Source organism: Theropithecus gelada, chromosome 1 (genome assembly GCF_003255815.1).
Source record: "Theropithecus gelada isolate Dixy chromosome 1, Tgel_1.0, whole genome shotgun sequence".
Classification (NCBI taxonomy): domain Eukaryota; kingdom Metazoa; phylum Chordata; class Mammalia; order Primates; family Cercopithecidae; genus Theropithecus; species Theropithecus gelada.
The window spans coordinates 163497752-163513248 of record NC_037668.1 but is presented as its reverse complement, the minus strand read 5'-3'; the positions used below and the strand labels follow the sequence as shown (position 1 = coordinate 163513248).

At 50.6% G+C, this 15497-nt stretch overlaps 1 protein-coding gene across 2 annotated transcripts in view; it reads left to right on the top strand.

Annotated features, from left to right (window-relative positions):
* Positions 1-15497, top strand: part of LGR6 (leucine rich repeat containing G protein-coupled receptor 6) — a 123012-nt gene that overhangs the window by 37153 nt on the left and 70362 nt on the right. For both annotated transcript variants that reach the window (XM_025398334.1, XM_025398344.1), the window contains one exon: positions 3280-3351. In XM_025398334.1, coding sequence (XP_025254119.1) covers positions 3280-3351 — 72 coding nt within the window. The remainder of the gene's footprint in view (positions 1-3279; positions 3352-15497) is intronic.

Sequence of the window (15497 nt, the reverse complement as noted above, 5' to 3'; positions counted from 1 at the left end):
AGGGCTGAGGACTAGACTTCTACTGGACCAATGTCTGCATGTTAGACTCAGCTGGGAGCTTGCAAAACTAGTGATGCCTCATATTCCTTCCCCAGAGACTTTGCCCCGGAGATTTAACTGGGCTTCAGTGTGACCTGGGCATTGGGATTTTAAAAATCATCCCAGAGGTCAGGTGCAGTGGCTCATGCCTGTAATCTCAGTGCTTTGGAGGGCTGAGGCAGGAGGATCGCTTGAACCCAGGAGTTTGAGACCAGCCTGAGCAACAAATCAAGACCCCATCTCTACAAAAAAAAAATGTTAAAACCTTGTCTGTTGATTCTGATGTACAACCAGGGCTAAGAACCGCTGGATTAGATAGACTGCCTCTCCATATAGAACCAGGGCTAGAAAGAGAAGTAGGAAAATGTCGTCATAAAAGCACTGGCCTGAGAGACAGGACTTGAATCCTAGTCTTGATTCTGCCATTAATTTGCTTTGTAACTTAGGGCAAGTTACTTTCCCTCTCTGAGCCTTCGCCTCTTCATCTTGGAAAACAAAGGGCTGTTTTCTTCCAAGCTTTATAACCCAGTTGTAGCTCAATAAAAGAATGATGGCTGGCAAGTGAGACCAGGAACATCAAGAGAAATGGGTCAGGGCCAAAGCTGACTGCCATGCTGACCTCCAGCTTGATGGGTGTTGATTCCATGAATAAAAGGACTTTCTGATGATCAGACTGTCTGGCATGGGATGAGTTGTCTGGGGGAGACAATGAGTTCCCTGGCACTAGAAGGAAAATTAAGTGCCCTGAGAAGATGTTGCAGTGTCTGCATTGGTAGGAGGTACAATTCAGAAACCTTAAAGCTCTTTCTAGATCTCTCTCTGGGATTTGACAAAGGAAAGGATGGAGGAATCTTAGGAGGTGATGTAGGTAGAGATGCATTGAGGGGCCTCTTGGAGCTCAGGCTCACCTGTGCAGTGACCAGATGTAGCCTCCTGGGCCCCTGGAGGAGTGGGGCCTGTGAAGAGGCACGAGCAGCCTGTGACCCCCTGCTTTCTCAGCCATCATTTCTCTTGTATTCTTGCTCCAAGCACCCTCAGGCTTCTGCATGAGAATCAAGGTAGGCCCCTGAGATGGGAAGTGAAGGCCCATCCTTTAGATGAAAGAAGTCAGGATGGCTGGGAGGGTAGAAACACTAAGCAGGGCAGAGGGCAGGAGATGTCCTGGATGGGATGTCACCACTGAGTGAGGCTTTATGCACCTTCTGGCAGCCTATTCCTTTGAAAGATGAAGGAATCAAGGTCCAGAGAGTGGAGAGGAAGTGACTTACTCAAGTCATGCAGTAAGTGGTAACACTGAGACCAGATACTAATCATGATAATTGATAGTATCAGTGAATGTGCTATTGAACTTGTCCTCTGTGTGAGACACTGCCATTGAGTGCTTTACAGGGGTGATTTTATTTGATCCACACAATCAGTGCATGAGGTCAGTATCATCCCCAACTTATAGATGAGAAAACTAAGGCCCATGGTGCTTAAGTAGCTTGCACACTATCACACAGCTGGAGGCAACAGAGTTAGGATGTGGATCAGGGCTGTCTGACTTCAGAGTCTGCACCTGTGACAACTATACTTTAAGGAAGCCCAAGAGACACAGGTTTGAATTCCAACCCTGAAGCAACACTCTGTAACTGGAAAGGCCCCTCTGGCACTTGGTGGAGGCTGGATTGAAGGGGCCACTGGAGGCCAGCAGACCTTCAGGAACACAGAGTTTGCATGGAAAGGGGCTGAGCCCTCCAGCTGCTCACAGCCCTGGGCTCTGCCCCTTCCTGCAGCCAGGCCCTTCCCCTGTGTGGCCCTTGCCCCTTCCCCACCCTTTGGGGTGGCAAGGAGAAACCCAATCCCAGGGGTCCCCAAAGTCTGTCTTTGTTCTTTGTTGTCCCTTCTGTAGCCTTGCCTCTATGAGGGGCTCCTCCTATCCCCACCCATTCCCACAGTGAGCTCAGCATTCTTTTGTTCTTGTGATGCTGAGATTGGGTTCATATTTGAGATTTTCACATACCCGTAAGAGGAGTTTAAGAGAGATGACATGTGACTCTAACCAGGACATCACATAGGAGGCGTGGATAACAACTCAGGCTCATCATCTTACTGTTCAGCATTTTCTAGCTGTTGCTGTATCCCACCACTATGATAGATGCTGTGGTGTAATGGTTAAGTGTCTAGACTCTGGACCCAAACCCTCTGGGTTCAAAGCCCAGCTCTGTCACTTATCAGTTGTATGCACCCTCAGCATGAGGATGATAATAATTCCTATCTGTTGGAGTTATAACAAGGGTAATTTTGAATTAATACAAGTCCTAAGACCAGGACCTGGCACATTAGCCATTGCTATTATTAAACTGAAGGACCAGAAAATGGGCTACTCTTTCTGAAGTGTGGAATTACCTGAACGATTGTGGACCAAGGTTCCCCCTCTGAAAGATGGATGGATACACCATAAAGGGGTGGTTGAGTCTCCTAGGGTAGGGCTTACTCACTATGCCCAGGGCAGTCAGCAACTTTCTCCTTTCCTGCTTCCCCAGCTCTTCCATGAACTCGCTGTGTGCTCTCCTTCTCATTTCTGGATATAAAGGCCTGGAGGGTCATTGTGGGGTTTTGGGGCTTGGGTCCTGGTTCCCACAGGGCAGCTAGTGAGCAGATCATTTTCACTGGCTGGCACAGCACTTCTTTGAGGGATTAGGTGAGACTGGGCCATGAGAATAGTGCAGATACACTCATCTGGGGTACTTTGAATTGTTCCTATAGACAAAGGCTCAAAAAACTATATCTGCCCGGGGCCCTGACACCCTAAGGGCAGCCTTACCCTCATCCATATCCTCCCCTTCCACAAAGAAACCTTTAGCCTTTCAGATGAATAGACAGGGAAACTGACAACCTACATTTTCCCACATCCTTACTGACCAAACTTTAACAGAATCCCAAGTACTCTGACTTCAGAACGCCTTCTCTCCTTCCTCTCCATGGTCTTCTTCACCCCTGCCTCATCCTAGGGTCCCTTCTGAGATGCTCTCCCTGGACACTGGGCCTCTCTGCCCCATGTACAACCCCCCAGGGGACCTCAGCAGCCTCTGAATCTGCACTAACAAGTTTGCTGGAGCAGACTCTCTCTGGGGCTCTGAGGCTGGAGTGGGAAGGAGAGGTCTGGCTTGGGGCTGGGGGTTCAAGGGAGGAGTCAGCACCCCCAACCCAGTTCTGCATGCCATGTGGGTCCTTAAAGCCCTTTCTCTTTCCCCGTAGGATGCTTCAGAACAACCAGCTGGGAGGAATCCCCGCAGAGGCACTGTGGGAGCTGCCGAGCCTGCAGTCGCTGTGAGTCATTAGAGGGCCGGTCTGGGAGTCACCAGCTTCCTGGGGCCTGAGTCACAGCCCAGGGCCCCCTGCCTCAGCTTTCCCTTTCCTCTGCAGGCCCCCCTCTTCCAGACCACGTTCCAGACAGCATGCCACTCCTGGCTTTGGTTTCTCCAGGGTTTTCTGTTGCCATCAGTGTGTGGATGTGTACACTCCTATGCGTATTTCAGGAAAGGAGGGCTCCCAGGCCCCACTGGGGGACTGTGGGAATGGGACCTCCTTAGGTGAGGCCACCAGGGCAGCGGTCCTGGGGCGACTGGCGTTCTGCCATTGGAGCCTGGGGTTAGGGGTGGAGACTGATGCCCAAAATAAGCATCAGGAAAGGGCTGTCTCCTCTACCTAGCCTGCTCTTGCCCCGGGCTCTGTTGTGGGTGGGAAGGAAGCTAGGCTCAGATACTCATTTTCTCTACTTGGGGGTGGGACTGCCCTCAGGGACTCACAGGCCACCCATAATAGATCCCTCTCGCCAAGGAGCCCTGTAGTTCCCTTCTTGTCCAGCAGGGGCATCGTGGAAGCCAGACCCAGCCTGAGGGTGGAAGCCAGACCCAGCCTGAGGGTGGAAGCGGGAGCAGGTGCTCCAGGGTGATGTAACCCAGCCCAGTGGGAGCCGCTGGGCTTCATCCACATAGTGCACAGCCCAAGGCCTGGAACACAGTAGGTGCCTCATACATGCTTGATGAACCTAACTTAATTATCAGGTACAACTTCATCCGATGGGAAAGTGAACAGATATTTTGGGAGAAGTCAAAGTTGGGGGGCAGGATTGGGGCACAGCAGTTAGCTAGTGGGGGAAACTGAGTTATAGTGGGCATGCAGTGTGTCCGGACAAAGGCCTCTCATATTCTCAGCCTTTGACGCTGTTCAGTCTGTGGATGTGGAAGTCAGACAACTTCTGACTTCTCCTTGGGTGGAAGGAGAAATGAGGTGGGAAAAGGTGACTTTCCTTCCCATGTCTGATATTTAGGCCTCATTCCACCTTATGCAGAGGGCCAGCTGTGGGGGTCCTGGCTAGCAGCTGTGCCACACTCACCTGTGGTGAGGGCTTTCCTCTCCTACTCCTTCCCTGGGTGCCCTCTACCTTTCTGCCTCTGTGTATGGTCTCTGGCAATCCTCAGCTGCTCAATCAATCAGCCCAGTGGCAGAACCTGCCTCCCCGCACTCTCTCAGCTTCCACCCCCACTTCCCAATGAGTGCTGGGCGTCTGGCCCCAGCCCTCTCCTCTCCCATCCAGCCTCACCCCTGGACAGGGCCAGGCAAACCAGTGTGCCCCTAGAAGCCAATGTTGGAAGACCAGAGGCCAGGCAAGCCTGTGCTTGCTCCCCACCCGCAGGGCAGACTAAACATTTGCCTAGGGCACCGGCACAGCAGGGACATCCAAAAATAAGGGAGGAGGAGTGAGAAGAATTTGACATTTCATCCACAGTCTCAAGAGGATTTCATAGGGAAAAAAATTAGACTTTCATTGGACTTCTTCACACTTTTAAGGTTGTTAATTAAGTTTACTTTTTTTTTTTTTTTTAAATCGTGAATCACATATTCTGAGTTCTTGGGCCTTCTAAAGGTCTTGCTTTCAGACTAGACATAGAGCTTTTGGGCAATGCAGACAATTTTCCCTACACTTTCTGAGAAGTGGGCAGCCCTTGTGGCTGGGAGAACCAGACCATTAGCTTCCACTTTCAGCCCCATTATTCTCCTTTGCCTGGGCATAACAGGGCAGGGGACAGAGGTCAAGTCCCCCACTCCCCCAGTTATAAGGCAGATGAGTAGATTTTGCTTTTTGCAATCCTGCAAGAAGAGCACTGGCCTGTGTGACAAAAAATGTGGCTTCAAGTCCTGGCTCTGATCTTGACTACTGTATTATTTGTCTCTCTGCACCTCAGTTTCTCCATCTTCAAGTGGGGGATAATTATCTTCCCTGCCTCATAGGGTGTTGGGAAGATCAAATATAAAGTCAATGTGAGGGGGATTTGCAAAAAAAAAAAAAAAGACTTCATACAGCTATAACGTATGATGATGTTATTGTGAGATTGTTCACCTAACCAGTCATTGATCCTCCGTTTGTTTGTTTGTTTGTTTGTTTGTTTGTTTGTTTTGAGAAAGGGTCTGGCTCTGTCACCCAGGCTGGAGTGCAGTGGCCTGATCTCAACTCACTGCAACCTCCACCTCCTAGGCTCAAGCCACCCTCCCACCTTAGCCTCCGGAGTAGCTGGGACTACAGGCGTGCACTACCACACCCAACTAATTTTTGTATTTTTTTGTAGAGATAGGGTTTTGGTTTTGCCATATTGTCCAGGATGGTCTCGAATTCCTGAGCCCAAGCAATCCACCTATCTTGGTCTCCCCTCCCACAGTTCTGGGATTACAGGAGTAAGCCACTGTGCCCAGCCTGATCCTTTTTTTTCTTTTTTTTCTTCAAGACGGAGTTTTCGCTCTTGTCGCCCAGACTGGAGTGCAGTGGTGCAATCTCAGCTCACTGCAACCTCCACCTCCTGGGTTCAAGCGATTCTTCTTCCTCAGCCTCCCAAGTAGCTGGGACTACAGGCCCGCACCACCATGCCTGGCTAATTTTTGTATTTTTAGTAGAGATGGGGTTTCACCATATTGGCCAGGCTGGTCTCAAACTCCTGACCTCGTGATTCGCCTGCCTCGGCCTCCCAAAGTGCTGCGATTACGGTGCCCAGCTCCATTTCTTTTAATAAAATTTTTTGAGGTGCCAGAACCAGAGTTGAGCATTGAAAGATTAGTATGAATCAGGTGAAGAGGCGGGGAATGCCGTTTCAGACAGAGGGAACAGCACACGCTGCAAAGGCACAAAGTTAAGAAAGAACCTGAAAGGTTCTTGTATCGGTTGGAATCCCGAGAGCTTGCCAACAGATAACACGAGGTGGTGTGGAGCAACATGCTGTTTTAACCAGGCCTGGGGGCAGATGGGCTGAGGCCTAAAATGGCGTCAGCCTCAAGTGAGGATGGGGCAGGGAGTTTATAGTCTCCTGTAAACAGGAGGTGTCTCAGTCTGACGTAATTGCTACATGGTACCTGGATGGCCTCTTTCTCGATCTTCGGGGTAAGTGTCATCCGGCCGCCTCTTTTCCTGCTTCTGCTATATTGCTGGTGCACGCTGCTGGCGCAAGTAGCCGTGCGCCTTGCGACTGGGCCTGAGAAGGGAGGAGTTACTCATCCCTTCAAGCTTTCAGGCCCCGGGGAGAATCTTTCACAAACAAGTAAATTCTAGAGAATTTGGAAGGAAGTGAGTCTGGCTGGCTGAACTCTCTCTCTCTCTCTCTCTCTCTGTGTGTGTGTGTGTGTGTGTGTGTGTTGGGCGACTGGTGGGAAGGGCAGTAGTGGGGAAAGATCTGGAGTTAGAAGTGGTCTTACCTGAAAAGTAGGCAGGACCTTGCTAAGGATTTGGACTTCTATTCTATTCTATTCTATTTATTTAGAGACGCAGGCTCGCTCTGTTGCCCAGACTGGAGTGCAGTGGCGTGATCTCGGCTCACTGCAAGCTCCGCCTCCCGGGTTCACGCCATTCCCCTGCCTCAGCCACCGGAGTAGCTGGGACTACAGGCGCCCGCCACCACGCCTGGCTAATTTGATTGTATTTTTAGTAGAGACGGGGTTTCACCATGTTAGCCAGGATGGTCTCGATCTCCTGACCTCGTGATCCACCTGCCTCAGCTTCCCAAAGTGCTGGGATTACAGGCATGAGCCACCGTGCCCAGCCTGGACTTTATTCTTAAGACAGCGGGGAGCCATGGGAGGGCTTTTAGCAGGAAAGCAAGGTGGTGATAGGGTTTGTGTCTTTGAAAAGTTACCTTGGCAGCAGTTATAGGGGGCAGTCTGAAGGTGGGGAAGTCAGTGAAGAGGCTCCTAAACCAAGGCAGCATGTAGTGGCCAAGGGAAAGACAGACAGGGGCAGTGGTGAAAGGAGAAGTGGACAAACTAGAAATATCTAGAAGTCATTTCAGTGAGACTCTGGAGTCGAATTGTTTGGGTTCACTTGTCAGCTCCTTCACTTACTCACTTACTGCCTATAAGACCCTGGGCAGACTACTTACCCTCTGCGTTTCCATTTCTTCATCGGTAAAATGGAAGCGATAATAGTATCTATGTATCTCAACAGGATAGAATGAAATCATTTAATATACATAAAATAATTAGAACAGCACCTTTTGTTGCTACTTCTATAATGATCATTAGTAGTAATAATGCTGACTGGATGTGGGAGCTGAGGGAGAGGAGTTCAACTGACACCCAGTTCTTGGGCTTTGACATCAGGGTGTACCATCAGCAAGAGTCTGGCACGTGGTAAGAGCTTATTAAGAATGTGTAGGCTGGGCGCAGTGGCTCACGCCTGTGAGAGGCGTGCCCTTTGAGAGACTGAGGCAGGTGGATCACCTGAGCTCAGGAGTTCAAGACCAGCCTGGCAAAGATGGCAAAACCCCATCTCTACTAAAAATACAAAAAATTAGCTGGGCGTGGTGGCAGGTGCCTGTTATCCCAGCTACTTGGGAGGCTGAGGCATGAAAATCACTTGAACCTGGGAGGCAGAGGTTGCAGTGAGCCGAGATTGTGCCACTGCATTCCAGCCTGGGCAACAGAGCAAGACTGTCTCAGAAAAAAAGAAAAAAAAAAAAAAGATGTGAAAGAATGAATGAACCGCAGAAGGTGAGTGCTCTGGGGAGGGTGCAGGGAAAGGGTATGTGCTGAGGCCCCTCCGGGACATGTTGAGTTTGTGGTTCCTGCAGGCAGGATGACCAAGTATCCTAGAGAACCTGGAAAGTTGGTCAGTTGACCTGCAGGACATCAGTGTGTGTGTTGGTGGGAAGAGGGGAGGTCCGTAATCTAGCTCAAAGATTCTTTATGTAGATGTTATGTTCTAAGTGTATGGAAATTGGGAGATTCAGGGAGAGACCGCCTCAGGTCCCACAGTAAGGTGCTCCTCTACCTTATTCAGGTCCTTCCGTCTTAGTGACAGTAAAAGCAGGCCCAGGTGGCTAGGCTGAAAGGAGACAGTGGGAAAAAATGACAGTTTTTTGGACTTCCCTGTGTGCCAGCAGGGATCCATCATTCCATACCTCTGACCTTCCTCCAAGGGACTGTTGTGCCCCCAGACTAATGTCCAAGGCCGGGCTAAAGCTCCCCTAAAACTATATGAGAAGTTCTACATATATTATCTGATTTATTCCTCACAGAAACCCCTCTGTAATAATTGTCATCTCTGTTATCAGATGAAGAAATAGAGGCAGACAAGTTCAGGGCCTCTTCCAAAGTCAGAGCTGGTGAGTGGGCATGGCAGGCCTATACCCAGTTGTTGAACTCCAAAGGCTACAAGAGAAGCTACCTTTTGATGGCTCTCATTAGGTGAACCTCCCTGCTTCCCAAGGAGTACCAGCAAATGGAAATGTCTTTCCTGTTGGAAATCAACGGATCAGGGGCACCCCCTGACCGTGCCCCTTCTAGGGTGATGTGTTCCCAGATCAGACCAAGCCCACTTAGGGACCTAAGCAAACTCTTTTGGACATTCCTGGAGCCTCAGGGAAGGTTCAGTCCTGTGGTCCCCTTTCTACCAGCTAGAACCAGATGGGGGCACAGTAAGAGGTAGGTTTGTGTGAGTGAGGAGTGGGGGGGCTAGGGCTAGGGAACAGGGGCCAGTCAGGCATTCTAGGCCCAGGGACCCAGCTGTATGTGGTGCACAAACTGTTTGGCTTGGCACCTGAGCAGGCAGCACCCAGCTCCACAATACCTTCCTCCTTGGATACACTTGCTTCCTCCCTGACCAGTGTGGGAGCGGGGAGAATGGCCATGCCAGACATGTCATGCCAGGCTTGAGCCAAGGCCAAGAGAAACCGCGGGAAGCCAGCAGAGCCTGGGGGAAAATAGAAACTGGGTGGGGGTGAGGCAGGGCAAGGGGGAGACAACATGGCAAAGCAGAAGAAGTGGGGGCTGCGCTGGTCTGGGTCCTGGGGAACTCCAGCGGGCTGGTCCCAGGAGAAGAGTTGGAAAAGCACAGTGGCAAGAATAAATGGGAGAAAACAGCCAAACAGCCCAAGCCTGGATACTCTAGGGGGGAAATGCATAATTGCAAAGGACAGCCCCATGAAACTGGCAAACATTGTCTAGAGCCGGGGAAATGCATCAAGAGCAGTATCAGACTCCAAACTGAAACCCAAGGCAGAACTATCCCAACCCTCTCAGCCCAGGCCAGCCAATCCAAAACAAATTGGTTGCCTGCTGACAGGAAACAGGTGGAGAAACCAGGGTGGATAAATGATGTGCTGGTGTGCTTGTGGGCCAAGGAAGGCAGCTGGGCTCAGGTGACATGGGAAGGAGGAGTGGCTCCCTCTTCGCACATTTCAATATGCTAAGCACATTCATATATCTCATTTAATCCCCAAAGCCCTGTAAATAGTGTCTGTTATTCCCATTTTATAGATGAGGCAACTAAAACCCAGAGGAGTTAAGCAACTTGCCTGAGGTCACACAGCTAGGATGTAACAGAGCTGGAACTTAGTTTAGCTCCACCTCCAAAGTACCAGGTTCTTAACCCCTATCCTTTAATGCATCTCCTAAAGCTATAATCTTTAGGATCCAGAGACTTGGGTTCAAGTCCTAGCTCTATCACTAACTAGCTACGAGGCCATGGCAGGTCACTTCCTCTCTCTGAGCCCAAGGTTCTCTATCTCTAAAAGGAGAGCGTCCAGTGGGATAATTGGCAGACAGGTGTCCCAAGTGAATGTCATGCATAGAGGTACAGGAACTTCCTAATGGGGTTACTGGCTCTGCTCTTGAATTGTTTATGCTTACTGGGTGCTTGCTCTCTCTGGGTCTCAGTTTCCCTTACTGTGCAATGGAAAGTATCTTTTTTGAACCCTTCCAGTCTCCTGGGAATGCTATGAGTTGAGATGAGGAGGAAAGACCTGAGCTGCTCCAGGAGAAAATGGCTGAACCATTTTGTCCAGTGCTGGAGTTCTTAGGAGGGATTGGCAGTGTTCCCAGAGAGAACCAAAAGCAAGGGACCTCTGAGCAGGCCTCCCTCATCTCTTGCCTCTGATCGCCCTCCAAAGGGCTATGGTACCCCCAGACTAAAGCCCAAGGGCAGGCGAACAACAATCACCAACACTTACATGACACTTTCCATGTGCAAGCCATTGCATTTATTTTCTCACTTAATTCTCACAGTACTTCTCTGGGATGGCTACTGCTGGATATCTTATCATCCCCATTTTATAGAGGAGTAAACTGAGGCACAGAGCCATAAAGTGACTTAGAGCAGAGCCAGGGTCAAAAGTCAGGCAGCCTGGCCCAGAGTCCATGCATTTGACTATGGTGCTGGGCTGCCTCTCAAGCAATTCTGAGGCGGGCTGAATGAGATGACAAGCCTTGGGAAGTTGCCCATCAGTGGGGCTCGGGAACCATGGTATTTCCAGGGCACCTGCTCTCAGAGCTGACCTTGGGTTGTGAGCTCTGCTGGGGCATGCCTGGGGCTCCTGGATTGCCCTATTTCTGTCATTACCCTAGGTATTTTAGAGTTAAGGGGAGCCTGGGTTGAGGGAATGGTTCTGGCTGCCTGGGGAGGTAGGGGATGTGAACACTGTAGTATCAGCATTGAGCCCTGAGACCCTTGGGCTTGATCAGCACCCCCAAAGAGTCCACAAGAGAGCACCTGAGGCTGGTCATGCCTAATAACCATCTTCTTATGAACAGCATTAAGACATTTCTAGGAGCTTTTCACCAGAAATGGCTCTTCTATCTTCCCTTGTGAGGAGTAGCAATGCAGTTATCGCCCCATTTTACAGACAGACCTGCAGGGGAGGTGTAGAGCAGGAGGTGACTTTCCTGAGATTCCCCAGTGGGTTAGAGATAAAGCCGGGATGGAGCTAAGGAGGCTTTTGTGGTGTTGGGAGAAGAGCCCAACCATGACTGACCTTACCACTCACGGCCTCCTGGAAGCAAATCTCCAAGAGGGCCCAAGTGGGAGGCCTGGGTGATTCCAAGAGAAGGAGCCTGTTGTGCATGAAATTGGGGATTTTTCTCAAGGAGTCATTTTTTTTTGGATCTCTTGAGCACCAAGGAAAGGAGGAAGACATCATGGGGTTGGTGGTGGGGGCGGGCGGTGACAAGGAAATTGTCCTTGGGTGAAGGACTAATGATGAGAATTTAAAAAAAAGTCTTTTTTTTTTTTTTTGAGACAGACTCTTGCTTTGTCGCCCAGGCTGGAGTGCAGTGGTACGATCTCGGCTCACTGCAACCTCTACCTGCCGGGTTCAAGCAATTATCCTGCCTCAGCCTCCCAAGTAGCTGGGACTACAGGCGCGTGCCACCATGCCCAGCTAATTTTTTGTATTTTTAATAGAGATGGGGTTTCACCATGCTGGCCAGGCTGGTCTCGAACTCCTGACCTCGTGATCTGCCTGCCTTGGCCTCCCAAAGTGCTGGGATTACAGGCTTGAACCACCATGCCTGACCTAGCCACCTGTATCTTTTTTTTTTTTTTTTGAGACGGAGTCTAGCTCTGTCGCCCAGGCTGGAGTGCAGTGGCCAGATCTCAGCTCACTGCAAGCTCCGCCTCCCGGGTTTACACCATTCTCCTGGCTCAGCCTCCCGAGTAGCTGGGACTACAGGCGCCTGCCACCTCGCCCGGCTAGTTTTTTGTATTTTTTTAGTAGAGACGGGGTTTCACCGTGTTAACCAGGATGGTCTCGATCTCCTGACCTTGTGATCCGCCCGTCTCGGCCTCCCAAAGTGCTGGGATTACAGGCTTGAGCCACCGCGCCCGGCCCCACCTGTATCTTAACAAGCTCTCCAGGTGATTCTGACACACACTGAAAATTAAGGACCATTGTTATAGAAGAAAAGGATATGGTATTGGTATGCCAGGGCTGCCTTAACAAAACATCAAAAACTGGGTGGCTTAAAACAATTGAAATGCATTCATTCATTGTTCTGAGGCCAGAAGTTCTAAATCAAGGTGTCAGCAGGGCTGCTGACCTCTGAGGGCACTAGGGGTGCGTCCTTCTTTGCCTTTTCCAGCTTCCAGCGGCTGCTGGCGTTCCTGTGGCTGCATCACTCCAGTCTCTGCCATCTGCCTTCATGTGGCCTTCTCCTCTTTCTCTTTGTGTCTCTCTGTGGTCTCTGATAAGGATACTTATCATTGGATTTAGGGTCTACCTGGATCATCCTGACCATCTCACCCCAAGATCCTTAATACATTTGCAAGGGCCCCTTTTCTAAATAAGGTCCCATTTACAGGTTCTGGGAGTTGTATATCTTCTGGGTCCTCCATTTCACCCACTACAAGGGGAGGAGGGAAAGTGGGCCTGGACCCTGTGAGAGAGCACTTGGGGGTGAGAAGCTGAGGCTAGAGTCAGGAAAAAGAAAACAGGAGGATTAGAGTGGGCAGTAGCCCTGAGCCGGCTGTGCCCACCATGGGGGCATCTGGCCAAGTGAGGCCCAGAGCTGGATGGAGAATGGAGCAACAAGGGCAACAAGGCCGAGGTCTGGGGTGCCCTGATCTAAGGCCTCATCTTAAAGATGCCCAGTCTGCTGTGGAAAAGCCCCCTCCAAAATCTGCCTGCAAGCTGTGCAGGTGATCTTGTGAACCCTGTTGGCACCACCCATCCTGCCTGCCAGCCAGAGGGCCCTAAGGCCCAGCTGTGCTGTAGGGCCCAGCCAAGGGGTCCCCAGGGATGCACGAGGTGGCAGATGGCCTCCCTGGCATGGCTATTTTGGGCTCCGTGATTATATGCTACTGTATTTGGATCTTCCCAAGGTTCCGGGAGTTGATTACCACATGTGTTTGGGGCAGAGGCTGCTCTGAGGTGGGTGGGTGGGCGGGCGGGCAGCCCCCTGCAGCCCACAAGCGTCTGAACATGGGTAATTTGGCTCCTGAGAGATGCTAGGAGAGTGTTCGTGGTGGGCTGGGCCAGGGGATCAGGGGTGATTCTTTCAGCCGTAAATGCCGGTCTGGGACAGAGTTGGCCCAAGTTGGGCCACCCAGGAGCAGTGCGGGGCCTCGGCCCCACCGGAGGCACCTCAGCTCAGACTTGTGGGGCTCCTCAGCCTTCCTACTGGCCCTCTCTGGCTATGGTGCTGGGGCCTTCTTGGGCCAGAATGTTCTCCTCTGACAGGACCGTTCCTGCCCTCTGCGCCCCACAGAGCTCAAGCAGGCCAAGGCCTGAAAGGCCTGAGGCAAGAGCACCCCGGGTGTTGCAAACTGAAAGCTCAGATTTGGTGTAGGTGCAATTAAGCCCCCAGGCGGGGCCAGGAGGTGGGTGATCCCTCCCCCATGGGGAGAGGACAGAGGCATGGTTTCTCCTCACCTCTCCTTCCTCTTGTATTATTGCCCCTTCCTGAGCAGCTGATGCCAGTGCAGAGCCCTGGCCTGAGTTCTGGGTCTGTCAGGAGGGAAGAGGAGACCAAACTATTGGTGTGTCTCTGTCCATCCATCCATTCATCCATCCCTCCCTCCCTTCATCTATCCATTAATCCACCCCATCCCTCCCTGCCTCTGTCCCTCCCTCCCTCCCTCCATCCATTCATCCATCCCTCCCTCCCTTCATCTATCCATTCATCCATCCCCCATCCCTCCCTCCCCCATCCCTCCATCCCTCCCTCCATCCATCCATTCCCCTTTCCTCCATCCCTATCCCTCCTCCCTCCATCCCTCTCTCCCTTCATCTATCCATCATCCATTCCCCATCCCTCCATCCATCCATCTATCCATCCCCCATCCCTCTGTCCATCTGTTTGTTTTTGTAAACTTTGACGAGTGCTTGAAATGCCTAACACAAGAGATACTCAGATAAATAATAAAACAAGGGCCCTGCCTTTTCAGCAGCTCTTGGTCTGATGTAGGAATATTATTAGATACACCAAGACCCCATCTTCATCCCTTCCTTCCCATACATTCTCCCATTCTGTGCACTTAAATTACTGTGATAGAAAAGTCAGTGCAAGCGAACATGATGTAAAATGTGTATATAAAAGCTAAAAGAGAGTTGACTAAAATGATGAAAACCAGGTGAAGCCCAGTGTGTGTAATAAAAATCATATTGGTAGTTAATATTTGGTGAGTGCTTACAATGTTACCAGGCTCTAGGCTAATCCTTGGCAGACTACCTCATTCCTTGCAACAAGCCTCTAAAGGAGGTCCTGTGATCCCTTTTTATAGATGGGGAAGTGAAGATATAGGGAATTGATCACTTGGTAAAATGGTTCATCTGAATACCAAGCTCATGCATGCTCTTAGCCATGACTTTATGCAGAAGGGCAGCTGTGAGGGACCCTTGAGGTCTAGTTCCCAAAGCTGTCTACCTCACAGCACTAGGGAAGCTAAAAAGTGTAGATCCTCAGGCCCCTTCTCAGACTTCCTGAACTGGAATCTTTAGGGCTGGGGCCCAAGAATCTGCATTAAAAAAAAAATCTTCCCAGGTGATTCTGATGCAGAGCTAGGTTTGGGAGCCACTGCTCCGATCCTTGCCCCTCAAAGTGAGCTTCATGGGCCAGCAGCATCGGCATCACTTGGGAGTATGTTGTAAGTGCAGAACCTCAGACCTGCTGATGCAGATTCTGCATTTTAACAGGACCCATCCTTCCACCCCCCAGGGGATTAGTATGCAATTCAAAATTGGGAATCACTGTTCTTTTGTTCAGGAGCTTCTGGGACATTCTGCATCCTCTCCCAACCTCAGCTGAGATGGACAGCAATCATTATCAGCTGTCCATAGGTCTGTCCCCTAGGCCCTAAGGACTTTCTGCAGAAAGTCTTCAACCCTTAGAACCCCTTTTTATACCCCTGCAGTCACTTGTACACGTGGGATGGAAATGTAAGGTTTAGACTGATTTGGTTGTGGACCCACTTGGAGGCAGTGAAAGGTACTGGATGACCTCTTGGGCGATGCAGTTGGACAGATAAAGGTTAGACTTTGGGAAGAACTTCCTAGCTGTCTATACCACACAAAGGGGAAAAGGCTAGAGTACCTTCTTGGGAAGGTATGTTAGAGTCACACTCTCCTCACCTGGCCTGGGGGCAAGAGAAAGTATATGACCATCTCACTCTGATCCCTTCATGATGTTTTCTGGGAGTATCCTTAGAGAATCCCAGAGAG